General features: G+C 40.3%; 2 protein-coding genes across 6 annotated transcripts in view; one reads left to right on the plus strand and one right to left on the minus strand.

Moving 5' to 3' along the window:
• Positions 1–15,624, minus strand: part of LOC138855409 (tyrosine-protein phosphatase Lar-like) — a 1,956,413-nt gene that overhangs the window by 180,448 nt on the left and 1,760,341 nt on the right. The gene's annotated exons all lie outside the window — the stretch shown is intronic.
• The window catches only part of Lar (tyrosine-protein phosphatase Lar), a 102,319-nt gene that overhangs the window by 60,855 nt on the left and 25,840 nt on the right, over positions 1–15,624 (plus strand). For 3 of the 5 annotated variants that reach the window (XM_070104636.1, XM_070104637.1, XM_070104641.1), the window contains 4 exons: positions 1,152–1,262; positions 11,782–11,936; positions 12,788–12,830; positions 14,865–15,091. In XM_070104636.1, the coding sequence (XP_069960737.1) occupies positions 1,152–1,262; positions 11,782–11,936; positions 12,788–12,830; positions 14,865–15,091 (536 nt within the window). The remainder of the gene's footprint in view (positions 1–1,151; positions 1,263–11,781; positions 11,937–12,787; positions 12,831–14,864; positions 15,092–15,624) is intronic. The other 2 variants (XM_070104639.1, XM_070104640.1) reach the window with 1 other exon arrangement.

Below are 15,624 nucleotides of genomic sequence, written 5' to 3' on the forward strand. Positions count from 1 at the left end.
GTTTTGGTACATGTGTGCATGAGGGCGTACATGTAGATAGATGTTTGGTGCGGGTACAAGTGAAAAAAATAATGATCATAATTTGAAGTGGGAGTTAGTACAGTTTTGTTTACATTGATGTTGTATTATTGAGACATTCATTATAGCCACAAAGGCTGGTAAAAAAAAATATTTTGAAGGGTAGAAAAAACTGAAATTCAATATTTGCAATAGAAAATAACAGTGTAATGTACAGGTATGCATAGTGATGTATAGGGCATATAAGAGTAGTCTCTAGGATTTGATGTGCTGTTGGAGTATGAACAAGGCAACATCCTTGAAGCAAGTAAGTACCTACTTATAAGAGGTTAGTAGTAAAGTACTAGTGCTCCTCAAGTTACGATGGAGTTATGTTCCGACAAACCCAACGTAAGTCGAAAATATCGTGTCGAATATGAATATGATAAGATGAATAAATAAGCAAAGAAATGCTGGCACTGAATACTTAAATAAACAAATAATTACTGTAACTAATGAAATACCAATATTGAAAGGTAAATAAAAGGATACAAGTTAGGGACTTATTGACTTCATGCTGGATAATTATCTCAAGTTGCATCTCCATAGTAATTGCTTTTGCAGCATCATAAGTTGAACAATTACAAGTTGAAGCATTGGAAGTCGAGGAGCGCCTATACTTACATTGTAAGTCTTGTGATCAGTAGTGATCAGTATGGATCAGTAGTGATCAGTATGAATCAGTATTGATCAGTATGGACCAGTAGTGATCAGTATTGATCAGTAGTGATCAGTATTGATCAGTAGTGATCAGTATTGATCAGTATTGGATCACAATGTTATGTTCTTCTGGAAAGGCAGGTAAAGAAAGAATAATTGCCAGTTTATTTTTTTGTGGGGAATGGCTGAAGAATTCAAAATATATACATCCTGTATACGTACTACGTATAGGTATTACCAGCCCTATGTCGACATATTTAATGTACTCCATGAGACACCCCTGGACTTGTAGTCGAGTTGTAAATATTTTGTTACAAATTCCAAAATATACACTGTAGAATAAGTAGCAATGCACTAGAGGTTTAATTCCAATTTATACCCAAGTGAAATATAGTTTTTGCATTTTATTCTATAGTATTTTATTCTTATTAAAGAGGGAGAGAGAGGAGGGAGAGGGAGAGAGAGGGAGAGTGCCGCACACACGTTCAGAACAAGAACGAAGCAAGAGGAGACTAGCGACGACAAGCTCTTTATTTACCATAAAGGTATTTAATTTGGTGTTGATATGTTACAACTGCACTGTATTCTTTATCTGAAATAATGTTCAACGTATTTAAAAACATACAAGACTTACAACGATAATGAATACTATTGCTTGCACACTTAAACACTCACTGATCAACATTCAGTAGAAATATTGGCAGATTTTTAATGATAAGGGGCTCACAAAAAATTCCCCAAAAGTCAGCTAGGCCTAAGAGCAAAGCTACACACAACACCGATAAAGAGGACAATGTATACACCTCGACTTATGGTCCAGGTTGGTAGGTTACTGTATATATTTGAACTCTGGTCATTTCCCACAGTGTATTTCCCATATGCTCCTTCTCCTCCTCCTCCCCCCCTCAAAAAAAGAAAAATCGTGTACTTTTCTAATGGAGCATTGGCATCATGGAAAATTTTTGACCCACAGAGGCTCCAATATTCTCACTCTATTTTTAAAACAGTACCAATACAGTATATTACTGTAAATGAATCAGGGAATGTGTAAGGCTTGAACCCATAAATAACAAAAAAAGGCACAATACCGTGACTGGAACGATACACAAATCGCACATAGAAGAGAGGAGCTTACGACGACGTTTCGGTCCGACTTGGACCGAAATGTCGTCGTAAGCTCCTCTCTTCTATGTGCAGGTTATTTGTGTATAGCTTGAACCCATGGTAAGATAGCCCTAAAATTCACAGGCCAGTGCATTAACCACTTGACCTGTGAGTTTTAAGATTCGCTTGCCTTTGGTCCAAGTCCCACCCATTCTATGGTTTGTTTACTATCGTGTTATTACGATTTTGAATTGTACTTCTGTACTTCCTGACCTCCAGAACTGAAGTTTGTCTAGCTAGTTTCCCAGAACGCCACAAGTTCAATTCCCGCCAATGGTGTGGTTTGTTTACAATTGTGTCATTACAATTTCATAAGTCATGAAATATTTGTGTGTTGTTAATGCTTCTTATATCATTATTCCTTGCTAATGCCTATATGAAAATGGCTTAGAATTCTGCCCCATTAGACTATGTCTAGTTCTTAAGTAGTCTTTAAGCATTAAGATTAGTTTACTCGAAATACATTGTACACTGCAGGTGCTCCTTGACTTAGAATACAATGCAACAATATAATTTTATTTCTTTGCAAAGGTTACATTGTGTGATTTACATTTTACAAAATGTAAAATACAAAGAAAGCCACTAACATGCCTGGGCATTTCAGGCAGACAATGGGTTACGTTCCGTCATACCCATCATAAGTCGAAAATATCGTAAGTTGAATATGAATATATGCTAAGTAAATAAATAACTACTGTCACTAAATAAGTAAATAAACAATTATTGTAACTTAGTAAATATCAGTATTGAAAAGTAAATAAATATAAGTTAGTGACCTGGTACCTTCGTGCTGGGTAATTATCTCAAGGTTTCATCCCCAAAGAAATTTCTTTTGCACCATCGTTAAGTTGAAATATCACAGATCGAGAAGCACCTGTAGTGGCTTTCTTTTGTGCCAAACAATGTTGCATTACATGTGTAAATTGTATTATCTTTTTGTTTTTTCAACGAATCGACCGCATCCCACTAAGGTGGGGTGACCTACAAAGAAAAACCAAAAGTTTTTCTTTTAAAATCTAGTAATTTATGCAGGAGATGAAGTTAATTATCTTTGTACTGTATAAAAATTAAAAATTTTAATTTTAATTTTTGTTAGTAAAATGACCAGAAGAGAGTCAGAAGTCAAAGATTTATTTCCTCTTGTACAGCAGTAACCTGAACCTGACCTGCTGTATAAGCCGGGCTCTCCTGTACACAGTAGCCCGGAACCTAATTTGCTGTATAAGTGGGGCTCTAGTGTAGCCTGGAACTTAACCTGCTGTTCAAGCGGGCCTCTCCTGTACAGCAGTAGCCTGGAGCCTAACCTGCTGTATAAGCAGGGCCCTCCTGTATAGCGGTAGCCCAGAACCTAACCTGTTGTGTAAGTAGGGCCCTCCTTTATAGCAATAGCCTGGAACCTAACCTGCTTTATAAGCAGGGCCCTTCTGTATAACAGTAGCCCAGAACCTAACCTGTTGTATAAGTAGGGCCCTCCAGTACAGCAGTACTCCGGAACCTAACCTGCTGTATAAGCAGGGCCCTCCTGTATAGCGGTAGCCCAGAACCTAACCTGTTGTGTAAGTAGGGCCCTCCTTTATAGCAATAGCCTGGAACCTAACCTGCTTTATAAGCAGGGCCCTTCTGTATAACAGTAGCCCAGAACCTAACCTGTTGTATAAGCAGGGCCCTCCTGTATAGCGGTAGCCCAGAACCTAACCTGTTGTGTAAGTAGGGCCCTCCTTTATAGCAATAGCCTGGAACCTAACCTGCTTTATAAGCAGGGCCCTTCTGTATAACAGTAGCCCAGAACCTAACCTGTTGTATAAGTAGGGCCCTCCAGTACAGCAGTACTCCGGAACCTAACCTGCTGTATAAGCAGGGTCCTCCTGTACGACAGTAGCCCAGAACTTAACCTACTGTTTAAGTGGGGCCCTACCGTAGCCCGGAACCTAACCTGCTGTCTAAGTGGGACCAGCCTGTAATAATTATTATAGTGCAAATAATTTAGGATAACCAAGAAAAGTCAAAGTGAATTACTGTACTTCCATTGTTCTGGGATATGGTATAAACCATAATAATAATATCTATTTTGACATGATACGTGGTTGTACAAATGAATATAATAGTTGGGTGTACATGCCAAAAGCCTCTTGTGTGCCAAGCATTTCAGGCAAACTTAAAATTAACTTATGATTGATAAGGCAATAACAGATTATGTATATGATCATTAGATGAGTTACAGTGAGTACGAGATGCCCAAAAATTGGTTTAAAAAACACGTGGACAGACACTAGAACGTATTTATTAAATGAAGCGATTGAGGTCCCACGACTGAAATGTTTTTCTAATAAATGTGTCCTAGTGTTTGCTTGCCTGCCTTTTTAGACTGGCTCGGGGATTTAATTTTCATTTGTGACACCTTGGTCATCGATTTTTTCTGAATACTGTTTTATTTTGACTTCTGGCAAGGCAGCAGTGGAGTGAATGATGGTGAATGTGTGTCCTCTCTCTCTGGAGTTGCCCGTACCTCTCTGGTAAATGACGGCCGTTAAGAAAATCAATTAGACCCAAATATCTCGGACTTCTTCATTTTTAACCTGACGTATAGTACAGGTACTAGTTATGGTATTCACAGGGAAGCACTAAACCCATAAGGGTTGCACAGTGGGGGAAAGGAAATAACCGTATCTGAGCCAGGGATGGGGTTCAGCTCCAGTTCCTTCCATCAAGAGCCCTTTATTGACATCAGGAATTTTTAAAGGAGTTCATGGAAAGATGACCCCTCAAGGGAGGTCCCTTGATGCTGGTGAGGGGCTCTTGATCTAGGGAATAGGATCTGTGCTCCAGTTCCCTGAATTAAGCCTCAATACCTTCCATCCTCTCCTGCCCACAGGTGCTGTATAATCCCTACGGGTTTAGCACTCCCCGTGATTATATTAATAATAATGGAAAGATAAACAGCATCTCTTAACTGAGAATTATCATTATTATTATTATTATATTGATGGGGTTGTACAGCACCTGGGCATTGGGAAGCAATCAGGTTTGATTAGAGGAAGAGGAGCTACAATAACTTATATCAAGATCCCTTCACTCTCATCAAGATCCCTTCACTGTCATCAAGATTCCTTCATGTTAAGTAAAAGGACACAAGTGCAACTACTGCAACATTTTATTGTTGCAACGTTTCACTCTCCAGGAGCTTTGTCAAGCCATTACAGACAATACATGGACACAGAAGGTATATATAGGCTTAGAGTGAGGTGTAAGGCACAGTATAATCATTGTAGAAATAGTAGTTGTGATACTAGTGGTAGTAGTAGTAGCAATAATACATGTGGTTATTAGAGCTTGTTGCATGGGTAGCATTAAAATAGGTTGGGCAAATATTTTTGTTAGTGGTTTGGGTTTGAGGCGGCCAGTTGCAGTGTTCCTCTTCTCTTGTAATGGCAGGGTTTATTATTTTGAGAAGGATTCCTGCTAATATTTCAGTAATGATGAAGCTAGTTTTATTTTGTGTTAGAAACGGTGATTAATGATGATTCAAGGCATTTACGTCTGTGGAAATTAGGTTCTTTAATCACAAGTTGAGTGTTGAATTTAATTGGGAAATTGGCGGAATTCTGGTGTTTTACGCAGGCGTTGTTCAAATTATTGTTCCTAAATAAATTAATGTGTTCACTGAGATGTGTTTCAAGGTTCTTTGCTAGTTTCACTTATATATATTCTGACACAGCCTCCACAAGGTATAGTGTAAACCCCTGCATTGACTGGTTCGTGGTGCTTCAGTATTGTCTTAGCTGGATCTTTTATGGAAGTGCTGGTTGCAATGGCGACTGTAGTGCTAGCTTCAACATTCAATGCAACCTGGCTGTTGGGAAGGATTATAACTTGTTAGGAGTGGTGTTAGTGCATGGAGAAGGATCTGAAGGACTCTTTTCTTGCAGTCTTTGATGAAAAAGGAAGGAAAATATAGATCAGTGAAGATTTGGTGTATGTACACACTCTCCTCATCAAGAAACTCTGGACTACAAATTCGGTATACAGTTGAACTGGCTATCCAGTTTACATTGGGAGAGTCCAATGACAAGTTACCTTTTCTAGATGTCCTTATTCACAAATCAGATAATACACTAAGGTTTCAAGAAGACTACAAACAAAAAACAATCTCACATGCTTCTATCCCAGTCAAGACAGTAAGACCAAAAGAAGCATCATCATCCGATTTTTCCTGAGAACATACCAAATTTGTAGTCCAGAGTTTCTCGACAAGGTGAAATAGCAAGAAACCTTGAAACACGTCTCAATGAACACATTAATGCATGTAAGAACAATAACTTGAACAATGCCTGCGTAAAACACCAGAGTTCCGCCAACCACCTCGTGAAATTCAACAATGCCACACTAGTGATTAAAGAGCCTAATTTCCACAGACGTCAATGCCTTGAATCATCATTAATCACCGTTTCTAACACAAAATAAAGCTAGCTTCATCATTACTTAAATATTAGCAGGAATCCTCAAAATAATAAACCCTGCCATTACATAGTTGCTGCTGCTGATACTATGTAAGAAGACAAGAGAAGAGGAACACTGCAACTGGCCGCCTCAAACCCAACCCACTAACAAAAATATTTGCCCAACCTATTTTAATGCTACCCAAGCAATAAACTCTAATAACCACATGTATTATTGCTGCTACTACTACTACTACTAGTAGTATTATTGCTACTACTACTACTAGTAGTATTATTGCTACTACTACTACTACTACTAGTAGTATTATTGCTGCTACTACTACTACTAGTAGTATTATTGCTACTACTACTAGTAGTATTATTGCTACTACTACTACTAGTAGTATTATTGCTACTACTACTACTTCTATAATGATTATATTGTGTCTTACACCTCACTCTAATTCTTGTACAGTACGTATATACCCTCTGTGTCCATGTATTGTTTGTAATGGCTTGACAAAGCTCCTGGAGAAGAAAACGTTGCCGCAAAATGTTGCAGTAGTTGCAAGATCCCTTCACTATCATCCAGATCCCTTCACTATCATCCAGATCCCTTCACTATCATCCAGATCCCTTCACTATCATCCAGATCCCTTCACTATCATCCAGATCCCTTCACTATCATCCAGATCCCTTCACTATCATCCAGATCCCTTCACTATCATCCAGATCCCTTCACTATCATCCAGATCCCTTCACTATCATCCAGATCCCTTCACTATCATCCAGATCCCTTCACTATCATCCAGATCCCTTCACTATCATCCAGATCCCTTCACTATCATCCAGATCCCTTCACTATCATCCAGATCCCTTCACTATCATCCAGATCCCTTCACTATCATCCAGATCCCTTCACTATCATCCAGATCCCTTCACTATCATCCAGATCCCTTCACTATCATCCAGATCCCTTCGCTATCATCCAGATCCCTTCGCTATCATCAAGATCCCTTCACTATCATCAAGATCCCTTCACTATCATCCAGATCCCTTCACTATCATCTAGATCCCTTCACTATCATCCAGATCCCTTCACTATCATCAAGATCCCTTCACTATCATCAAGATCCCTTCACTATCATCAAGATCCCTTCACTATCATCAAGATCCCTTCACTATTCAGGTCACTTGTTCTATCTAGGCTGGAATATTGCTGCACTCTAACAGCACCTTTCAAGGCAGGTGAAATTGCCGACCTAGAAAATGTACAGAGAACTTTCACGGCGCGCATAACGAAGATAAAACACCTCAATTACTGGGAGCGCTTGAGGTTTCTAAACCTGTATTCCCTGGAACGCAGGAGGGAGAGATACATGATTATATACACCTGGAAAATCCTAGAGGGACTAGTACCGAACTTGCACACGAAAATCACTCACTACGAAAGCAAAAGACTTGGCAGACGATGCACCATCCCCCCAATGAAAAGCAGGGGTGTCACTAGCACGTTAAGAGACCATACAATAAGTGTCAGGGGCCCGAGACTGTTCAACTGCCTCCCAGCACACATAAGGGGGATTACCAACAGACCCCTGGCAGTCTTCAAGCTGGCACTGGACAAGCACCTAAAGTCGGTTCCTGACCAGCCGGGCTGTGGCTCGTACGTTGGTTTGCGTGCAGCCAGCAGCAACAGCCTGGTTGATCAGGCGCTGATCCACCAGGAGGCCTGGTCACAGACCGGGCCGTGGGGGCGTTGACCCCCGGAACTCTCTCCAGGTAAACTCCAGGTAAACTATCATCAAAATCCCTTCACTATCATCAAGATCCTTTCACTATCATCAAAATCCCTTCACTATCATCAAGATCCCTTCACTATCATCAAAATCCCTTCACTATCATCAAGATCCCTTCACTATCATCAAAATCCCTTCACTATCATCAAGATCCTTTCACTATCATCAAAATCCCTTCACTATCATCAAGATCCCTTCACTATCATCAAGATCCTTTCACTATCATCAAGATCCCTTCACTATCATCAAGATCCCTTCACTATCATCAAGATCCCTTCACTATCATCAAGATCCCTTCACTATCATCAAGATCCCTTCACTATCATCAAGATCCCTTCACTATCATCAAGATCCCTTCACTATCATCAAGATCCCTTCACTATCATCAAGATCCCTTCACTATCATCAAGATCCCTTCACTATCATCAAGATCCCTTCACTATCATCAAGATAACTTTCTAAAGGAACAGGTGGGTCATAGTGAACCAACAGATGGAACAGGTGGGTCACAGTGAACCAACAGAAGGAACAGGTGGGTCACAGTGAGCCAACAGAAGGAACAGGTGGGTCACAGTGAGCCAACAGAAGGAACAGGTGGGTCACAGTGAGCCAACAGAAGGAACAGGTGGGTCACAGTGAGCCAACAGAAGGAACAGGTGGGTCACAGTGAGCCAACAGAAGGAACAGGTGGGTCACAGTGAGCCAACAGAAGGAACAGGTGGGTCACAGTGAGCCAACAGAAGGAACAGGTGGGTCACAGTGAGCCAACAGAAGGAACAGGTGGGTCACAGTGAGCCAACAGAAGGAACAGGTGGGTCACAGTGAACCAACAGAAGGAACAGGTGGGTCACAGTGAACCAACAGAAGGAACAGGTGGGTCACAGTGAACCAACAGAAGGAACAGGTGGGTCACAGTGAGCCAACAGAAGGAACAGGTGGGTCACAGTGAGCCAACAAGAGGAACAGATGGATCACAGTGAATCAACAGGAGGGACAGGTAGGGCATATTTCTACCAGTAAGAGGCCACAGGTCACAACAGGTGATGAACTGTCATAAACAGTTGATGGTTTGGCCAGCACATCAAATGTATAGTTAAGGTGAGAGGAAGCAAATGTGACAGCAGTTGCAGCAGCTTGGGAAGCACCAGTTACTGGGCGAACCAACCAGGACCGAAGATGGGACAGTGTCCCGGACAGCCATTGTGGACCACTGCTGGGCCATCAGGTATGTGGGATATTTATCAACCAGTTCTGTGGTGTGAAGGAGTTACATCTGAATCCTAGTATTCTGTGAGGTCAGAGGCAACTAGTAACACCAGTGTCTGGTGTCAGGGGCCACAGGAGTGTCTCGTGTCAGGGGCCACAGGAGTGTCTCGTGTCAGGGGCCACAGGAGTGTCTCGTGTCAGGGGCCACAGGAGTGTCTCGTGTCAGGGGCCACAGTAGTGTCTCGTGTCAGGGGCCACAGAAGTCTTATGCCAGGGCCTTATGAATTTTATGTTGGGATAAAGGAGGGTCTTGTGTCAGAGGCGACTAGAGAATCTTATGCTAGGGGGAAAGGAAGAGTTTTGGTAGGGGCCACAGGAGAGTCTTAGTGCTAGGGGTCACTGGAGAGTTATGCTTGGGGCCACAGGAGAGTTGTGCTAGAGCCCACAGGACAGTCTTAATGCTAGGAGTCATGGGAGAGTAATAGCTAAGTTTTAAGGGAGACACAACTGGCATTGTTAATTGCTGGCAGAAGCAAATGCCTATTTCTGGCTGGTTTATTATCACATCTTTCCACAAAATTTCCTACCATGTGTGTCATAGTGCCACTATTGACTGGGGAAAAGCTCTACCCAACTAGCAGAGTGTGAAGAGGCTGACACTCGATTTCACTGGTCACTTGTGGGAGGTGTGGCACTGCCACGGTGAAACTACTTACGTAAGTCACTCCATGCCAGTTAGCTCTAGATTTCAGCTTTATTTAACTTCTAAACTGTACATGAATAGTTTAAATGCTGCAGATTTATATAATGCAATGTATATTTGTAGGGAATTAAAAATTACAGTACCAGGTGTGGAACTGGTCACCAAAAATCCGCACATATAGGACCCTCATGACAACATTTTGTTCCGTTGTAAGTCACTGGTAAGTTGCAACAGTTGCGACTAAACAATGGTCGAGGATGAATCAAAGCATCGTGTGGTTCCTCTCCTAAGTGCTGGGTTTTGGAAAATAGTTATTTACGTTACTTTAATTAAAGGTAAAATGATAAAAATGCCGGTTATAAGAAAACAACAGCTGACACAGTGGTTATGCCCATTCATTGTGAATACTTACAATGCGACACAGGCTATAATATGGGTGAACTTTTTTACAATGCCACTTTTTCCATCTCCCACAGAGGTATACCTGGAGAGGGTTTCGGGAAGGGGGGGGGGCAGCATGCCTATGGCCCAGTCTGAGACCAAAAAAAGAAAAAGAGGAAATTCATTCACCTGTATTCATTTCAGTCAATCTTGCCAGAAGTGTGTTAACATCACAGTTCAAATAACCCTCAGAACTGCAACATTCTCACTCCTCCTTTGGAGTGCAGGCACTATACAATACGTACTTCTCAGTACAGTGGGTGTATGGGTGTACCGAGTCGTGTTTGATTATCTCAGATTAGCAATCACATACAGTACAGGAGGGCCTCACTTATACAGCAGATTAGTTTCCGGGTTACTACTCTAAGGTGAAAATCACTACGAAGTGAAACATAACCTGTATTTTTCACTTTCAAATATAAGAGCCTGATAACATGTTTGCACTATCATATACAGTGGACCCCCGGTTTACGATCAGCTCCCAATGCGACCAATTATGTAAGTGCATTTGTATGTGTATGTTTGGGGGTCTGAAATGGACTAATCTAATTCACAATATTCCTTATGGGAACAAATTCGGTCAGTACTGGCACCTGAACATACTTCTGGAATGAAATAATATCGTAAACCGGGGGTCCACTGTATTAAGTAATAGAGCTAGGACTAAAAAACGCATATACCTTAAAATATTTTCATCCTTAGCGTATAGTGAATGGTGAATATATTTATTATAGGAATGTGAATAAATGAAGAATGGTTATAATTGAAAACTGCTTCATTAGTGAAGGCCGTGCTGTACTAGCAAGCATAACACTTGTTGACGGACTGAGTACTGGAGGGAGGCTCACCGCTGTTGATACTAGAATGACATGATTGCAAACAAACCATACCCCGAGCGGGGAGAGAACCCGCGATCAGATCGCAGGTTCTATCCCTTCCCGTGGTATGGTTTGTTGATACCAGGCCTTGACATCCCTCCTTCAGAGGGGTATTGACATCCATTATGACATACATATTCTGAGCATTGAATCCAATCTTGTATCAAAGTGCTCCAACAAGGACAACTCTGTCTGGAGTCAACTTTTGGTGTTCCTCTAGCATTCAGTGACACGTACATCCCCACCATATCAAGGTGACTCCATTAACAAAAATTGGGAAGTTAGAAAATGTCTAGTAGAGATATGAAGCTTTCTTTATGAAGTTTGAACTACAATATTTAATTTATCTAAGCTTTTTCCAACTTATAGCTAAGCAGGAGATAAAGTATTTCATTTTGGCTTTATTTTTGTTTAATACCAATGTTTTCTCTTTTCAGCTTATAGCTAACAAAGCAGGAAGCAAAGAAGCCCTTGCTGAAGGCCCGTACATCGCAGCTAAGTTTCTGCACCGTAACATCCCATACTCCTTCTCCCTCGGTAACGGCCTTATATATGAGGGCTTCAAGAACAGACCGCTACAGAAAAAGAAGAGGTACGTACATTAATCTTACAAAATGTACAAAAAAAAAAATAAATTGCCAAGCAGTTTATTATAAAACTTGCTGATTGATAACAACAAGTGACTTAGAATGACTCATAAACTCTAGGACATATTGTGTTTACAGTAAGCTCTGATAAAGCTTTCCTGTTTTTGCAGTTTTAAAAAGTGCTTAAAAAACTGAATAGCTTTACTGTGAAGGCGTTTAGGTGCACCGAACAGCTTTAGGTGTACACTTTTTTAAGCAAATTTGCAAAGGCCTTTCCTGTGTATAAATATTTTAATGTACACTTTTTTAATTGCACTGCATAGTCGAGCTTTGTAAACAGCTGACTGTATTACTGGGATATCAGTAGCTACAGCAAACTCTCTTTAAAGGTCCTTCTATAGAGTGAAATTTTTTTGTGAGTATTAACATCTAAAGATGGTTGACATAAAGCCACTACCAGTTTAGTATGCTCTTTGCGTAGCGACAAATTTGTTTACCAATGTGGTCTTAGGAACAGAACCCCATCGTTAAGTGAGGAGAGACTGTAATTTTTGCACAATTTGAAGAGCTTGTGGAAATGGTAGCATTAATTAATTTCGCACTATTCGAACTGACACTAACGTACTCGTTATTCAGTTCTGAATGCACGTTTTCAGTAAGCTTTTAAAAATGATTGTTTTAGAGGCACTTTATAAGAGAGCTTTGCTGTGTGTCAGATGTAATGGTTGGAATTCCTTGAAGGTTGAGAAAACTTTGAGCTGGTATATAAAATAATTAAGTATTGTGTAGGAAGAGTAAGGCAATTTTTTTTAATTGCATTTGGCTGTGAGTTATAGATTTTTTTTTTTTATTACAGATACAAGATTTTTGTGAGGAGTGTAGTGGACACACCTGGCCAGGTAAGACTTGATTTGTTATTATTGCTAATGCATTTTTTGTTTTACCTTAGTGCCATCTCCTGCAAAGGCAGGGTAATGGAAAAGAGGAAACACACTTACCATCATTCATTCAGTAGTTATCTTAGCTGAAGTGTTATGACATCTCAATTCAGATTCCTCCCTGGCTGCAAAATCCTCACCCTTTTTTTGGAATGTGGACTATGCCTTTCCCACCTCAAGGACTCTAGTCTGGCTGATCAGTTTCCTTGAATTCCTTCATAAAAGTTTCCCTGCTCACACTCCAACAGCACGTCTGATAAAGGGCTACTTGTCTCTGTTCACTCCTCTCTAACATGCTCACACAAGCCTGCTGGATGCTCAAGCCCTTAACACTCAAAGCCTCTTTAACCCCCATATCCAACTGTTCCTGGGATAACTCCTACCCCTCCTACCTTCCACCCCAGATTTATACAACCTCTTCATCCCCTGTACATACCCAAACCCCATCAACATCCCCTCTGCAGCTCTCTGAATTATACCCCTGGCAACCCCACGTTGCCTTTTAACTTCTATGCTTTGAATTCTCTGCATGATATTCACACCACACATTGCCCTCAAACATGACATCTCCACCACTTCCAGCCTCCTCTCACTGTGGCATTAGATATACTTATTAACCCTTAAACTGTCCAAATGTAGATCTACATTCATGTGCGTAGCTCTCCGAACGTAGATCTACATTTTTTTACATTTGAAAGCATGTAAAATAAAACTTGGATGTATGTTCGGAGCGCTACGCACATGAACGTAGATCAGCGTTTGGTCAGTTTATGGGTTTAAGCTACTATATCAGTCGAAAAAATTCTTCAAGCAAGATTGGGTTGTAGAGATTACATTTATTACTTGCAGAAACGTTTCTTGATACTTATGATAACATTTTGGTGTGACTCGGACCATTAGCTTGTCACAGTGTGACGGGTTTTTAATAATTTCTCTCGACATGCATATCTGTCAGTTGCAAACTAGAGGAGAATTCAAAATCACTGTTACAGTGACAGGGATATGAAGTTTGAAAGTAAAATTGAAACTCTAATGCATGAGTTGATGTTACCATTGAGGTGCCACGAGGCTTTATACACATGTACTCTACAAGTATGGTTTTCAATTTTCAAAATTGTCCACAAGAAAAATTAGTAATGAAGGAAATCAGAAGTTAAAGCTAAATCCCACTCTGTCATAAATGTACGAGTCAGAAGCCTGTTAAATGTTTTGCACTCTGGTAGGATTGCTGGTTTTCTCTTTGTTACATAAACACACAAGATGACAGGTGAATACGAGACACTTCCACATTCATTCAACGTATCGTACGCTTTGCTGTGCGATTTTTTTTTATAATTTTATTTTTATGGTGTGTGTGTAATTTTAGGATATCAGGTCAGAGACCAGGCCTTTGGAATTCTCATCCCTGGAAACATGTAAACTACATTTTGAATTGATTCTGGGAAACTGGTTAGCCGGACTTGAGTCCTGGAGGTGGGAATTACAGTAGAAGGGGTGGGGGATATTTGGAATTTTGAACTGTAGTATTGGTACCCCTTTGGCAAGATAGTGATGGAGTGAGTGATGGTGAAAGTATTTTTTCTTCTTTGGGCAATCCTGCCTCAGTGGGAACAGCTGGTGTGTTTAAAAAAATATCTAAAAGAGTAATGCATAATTTTACGTAGATGATATTCTAAATGAAGTGTCAGAATTCCGTTTATATCTAATAGAATTGTTAATATAGATGTGTTTATAAATCTCCATGGGAAAGTGTAATAGAATTTCTTCCTCTGTAAGCCAATCTTGTCATAAGAGGCGACTAAAATTCCAGGAGCAAGGGGCTAGTAGCCCCTTCTCCTGTATACATTACTAAATTTTAAAAGAGAAACATTCGTATTTCTTTTTTAGGTCGTCCTTCCTCAGTGGAATATGGCTGATTTGTTGAAAAAATTTTTTATAAGATGCAACATTTTCCTAATGTTCGGCAAAATATTCTAATGTTTATTTCCTGCACAGCACCTGTACACATCATCGCCCTTCTCCGCTTATATCTCACTGGACATGCGTCCAGCGCCCTCGGGAGAATTGCCACGGCGGCCTAATCCATTCGAACCGACTAACCCTTCAGACGTTCATATTCAAGATAATGTAAATGATATGGAAATGTTGATGATTATTGGTCCTGTGATTGGGGCGGTGCTGCTTGTGGTCATCTCTCTCTTCTTGTTCCTCTTTGTGTGGAAGTAAGTGCTTACTTTTCTAGATTAAAATTGTGAGAATTTTTATATATTTTTCAATTACAAATTATTGATGAGTAAGACACTTGTCCGACATTTGTGGATGCTTATTGGTGAAATGTTTTGCCTGCTCATCAGGCTTCCGCAGTCGAATGCAAGTGACTGTAATTCTGGTAGAATTATCGACAATTTTAGGCAGATGGACACAGGTACAAGTACATTATTATTATTATAATCAAAAAGAAGCGCTAAGCCACAAGGACTATACAGGGGTACAAGTACAGCCTCTTCTCATTTACCGACGTATTAGAGCTGATTTCTTCTGTTCTGTTTATTAGAGTATACAGTAAACTACTTTAAAAACATTTTTTAAAATATACCAGAAATGTTATAAATGGTGGAAAGGTGACATTAAGACAATATCAAAGATGGTTGACACGAACCCACTACCGTTATAGTATGCTCCTCACTTAGCGACGAATTTGTTTACTGATGTGATATTAGGAATGGAACTCTGTTGTTAAGTGAGGAGAGGCTGT

Source organism: Cherax quadricarinatus, chromosome 93 (genome assembly GCF_038502225.1).
Source record: "Cherax quadricarinatus isolate ZL_2023a chromosome 93, ASM3850222v1, whole genome shotgun sequence".
NCBI lineage: Eukaryota > Metazoa > Arthropoda > Malacostraca > Decapoda > Parastacidae > Cherax > Cherax quadricarinatus.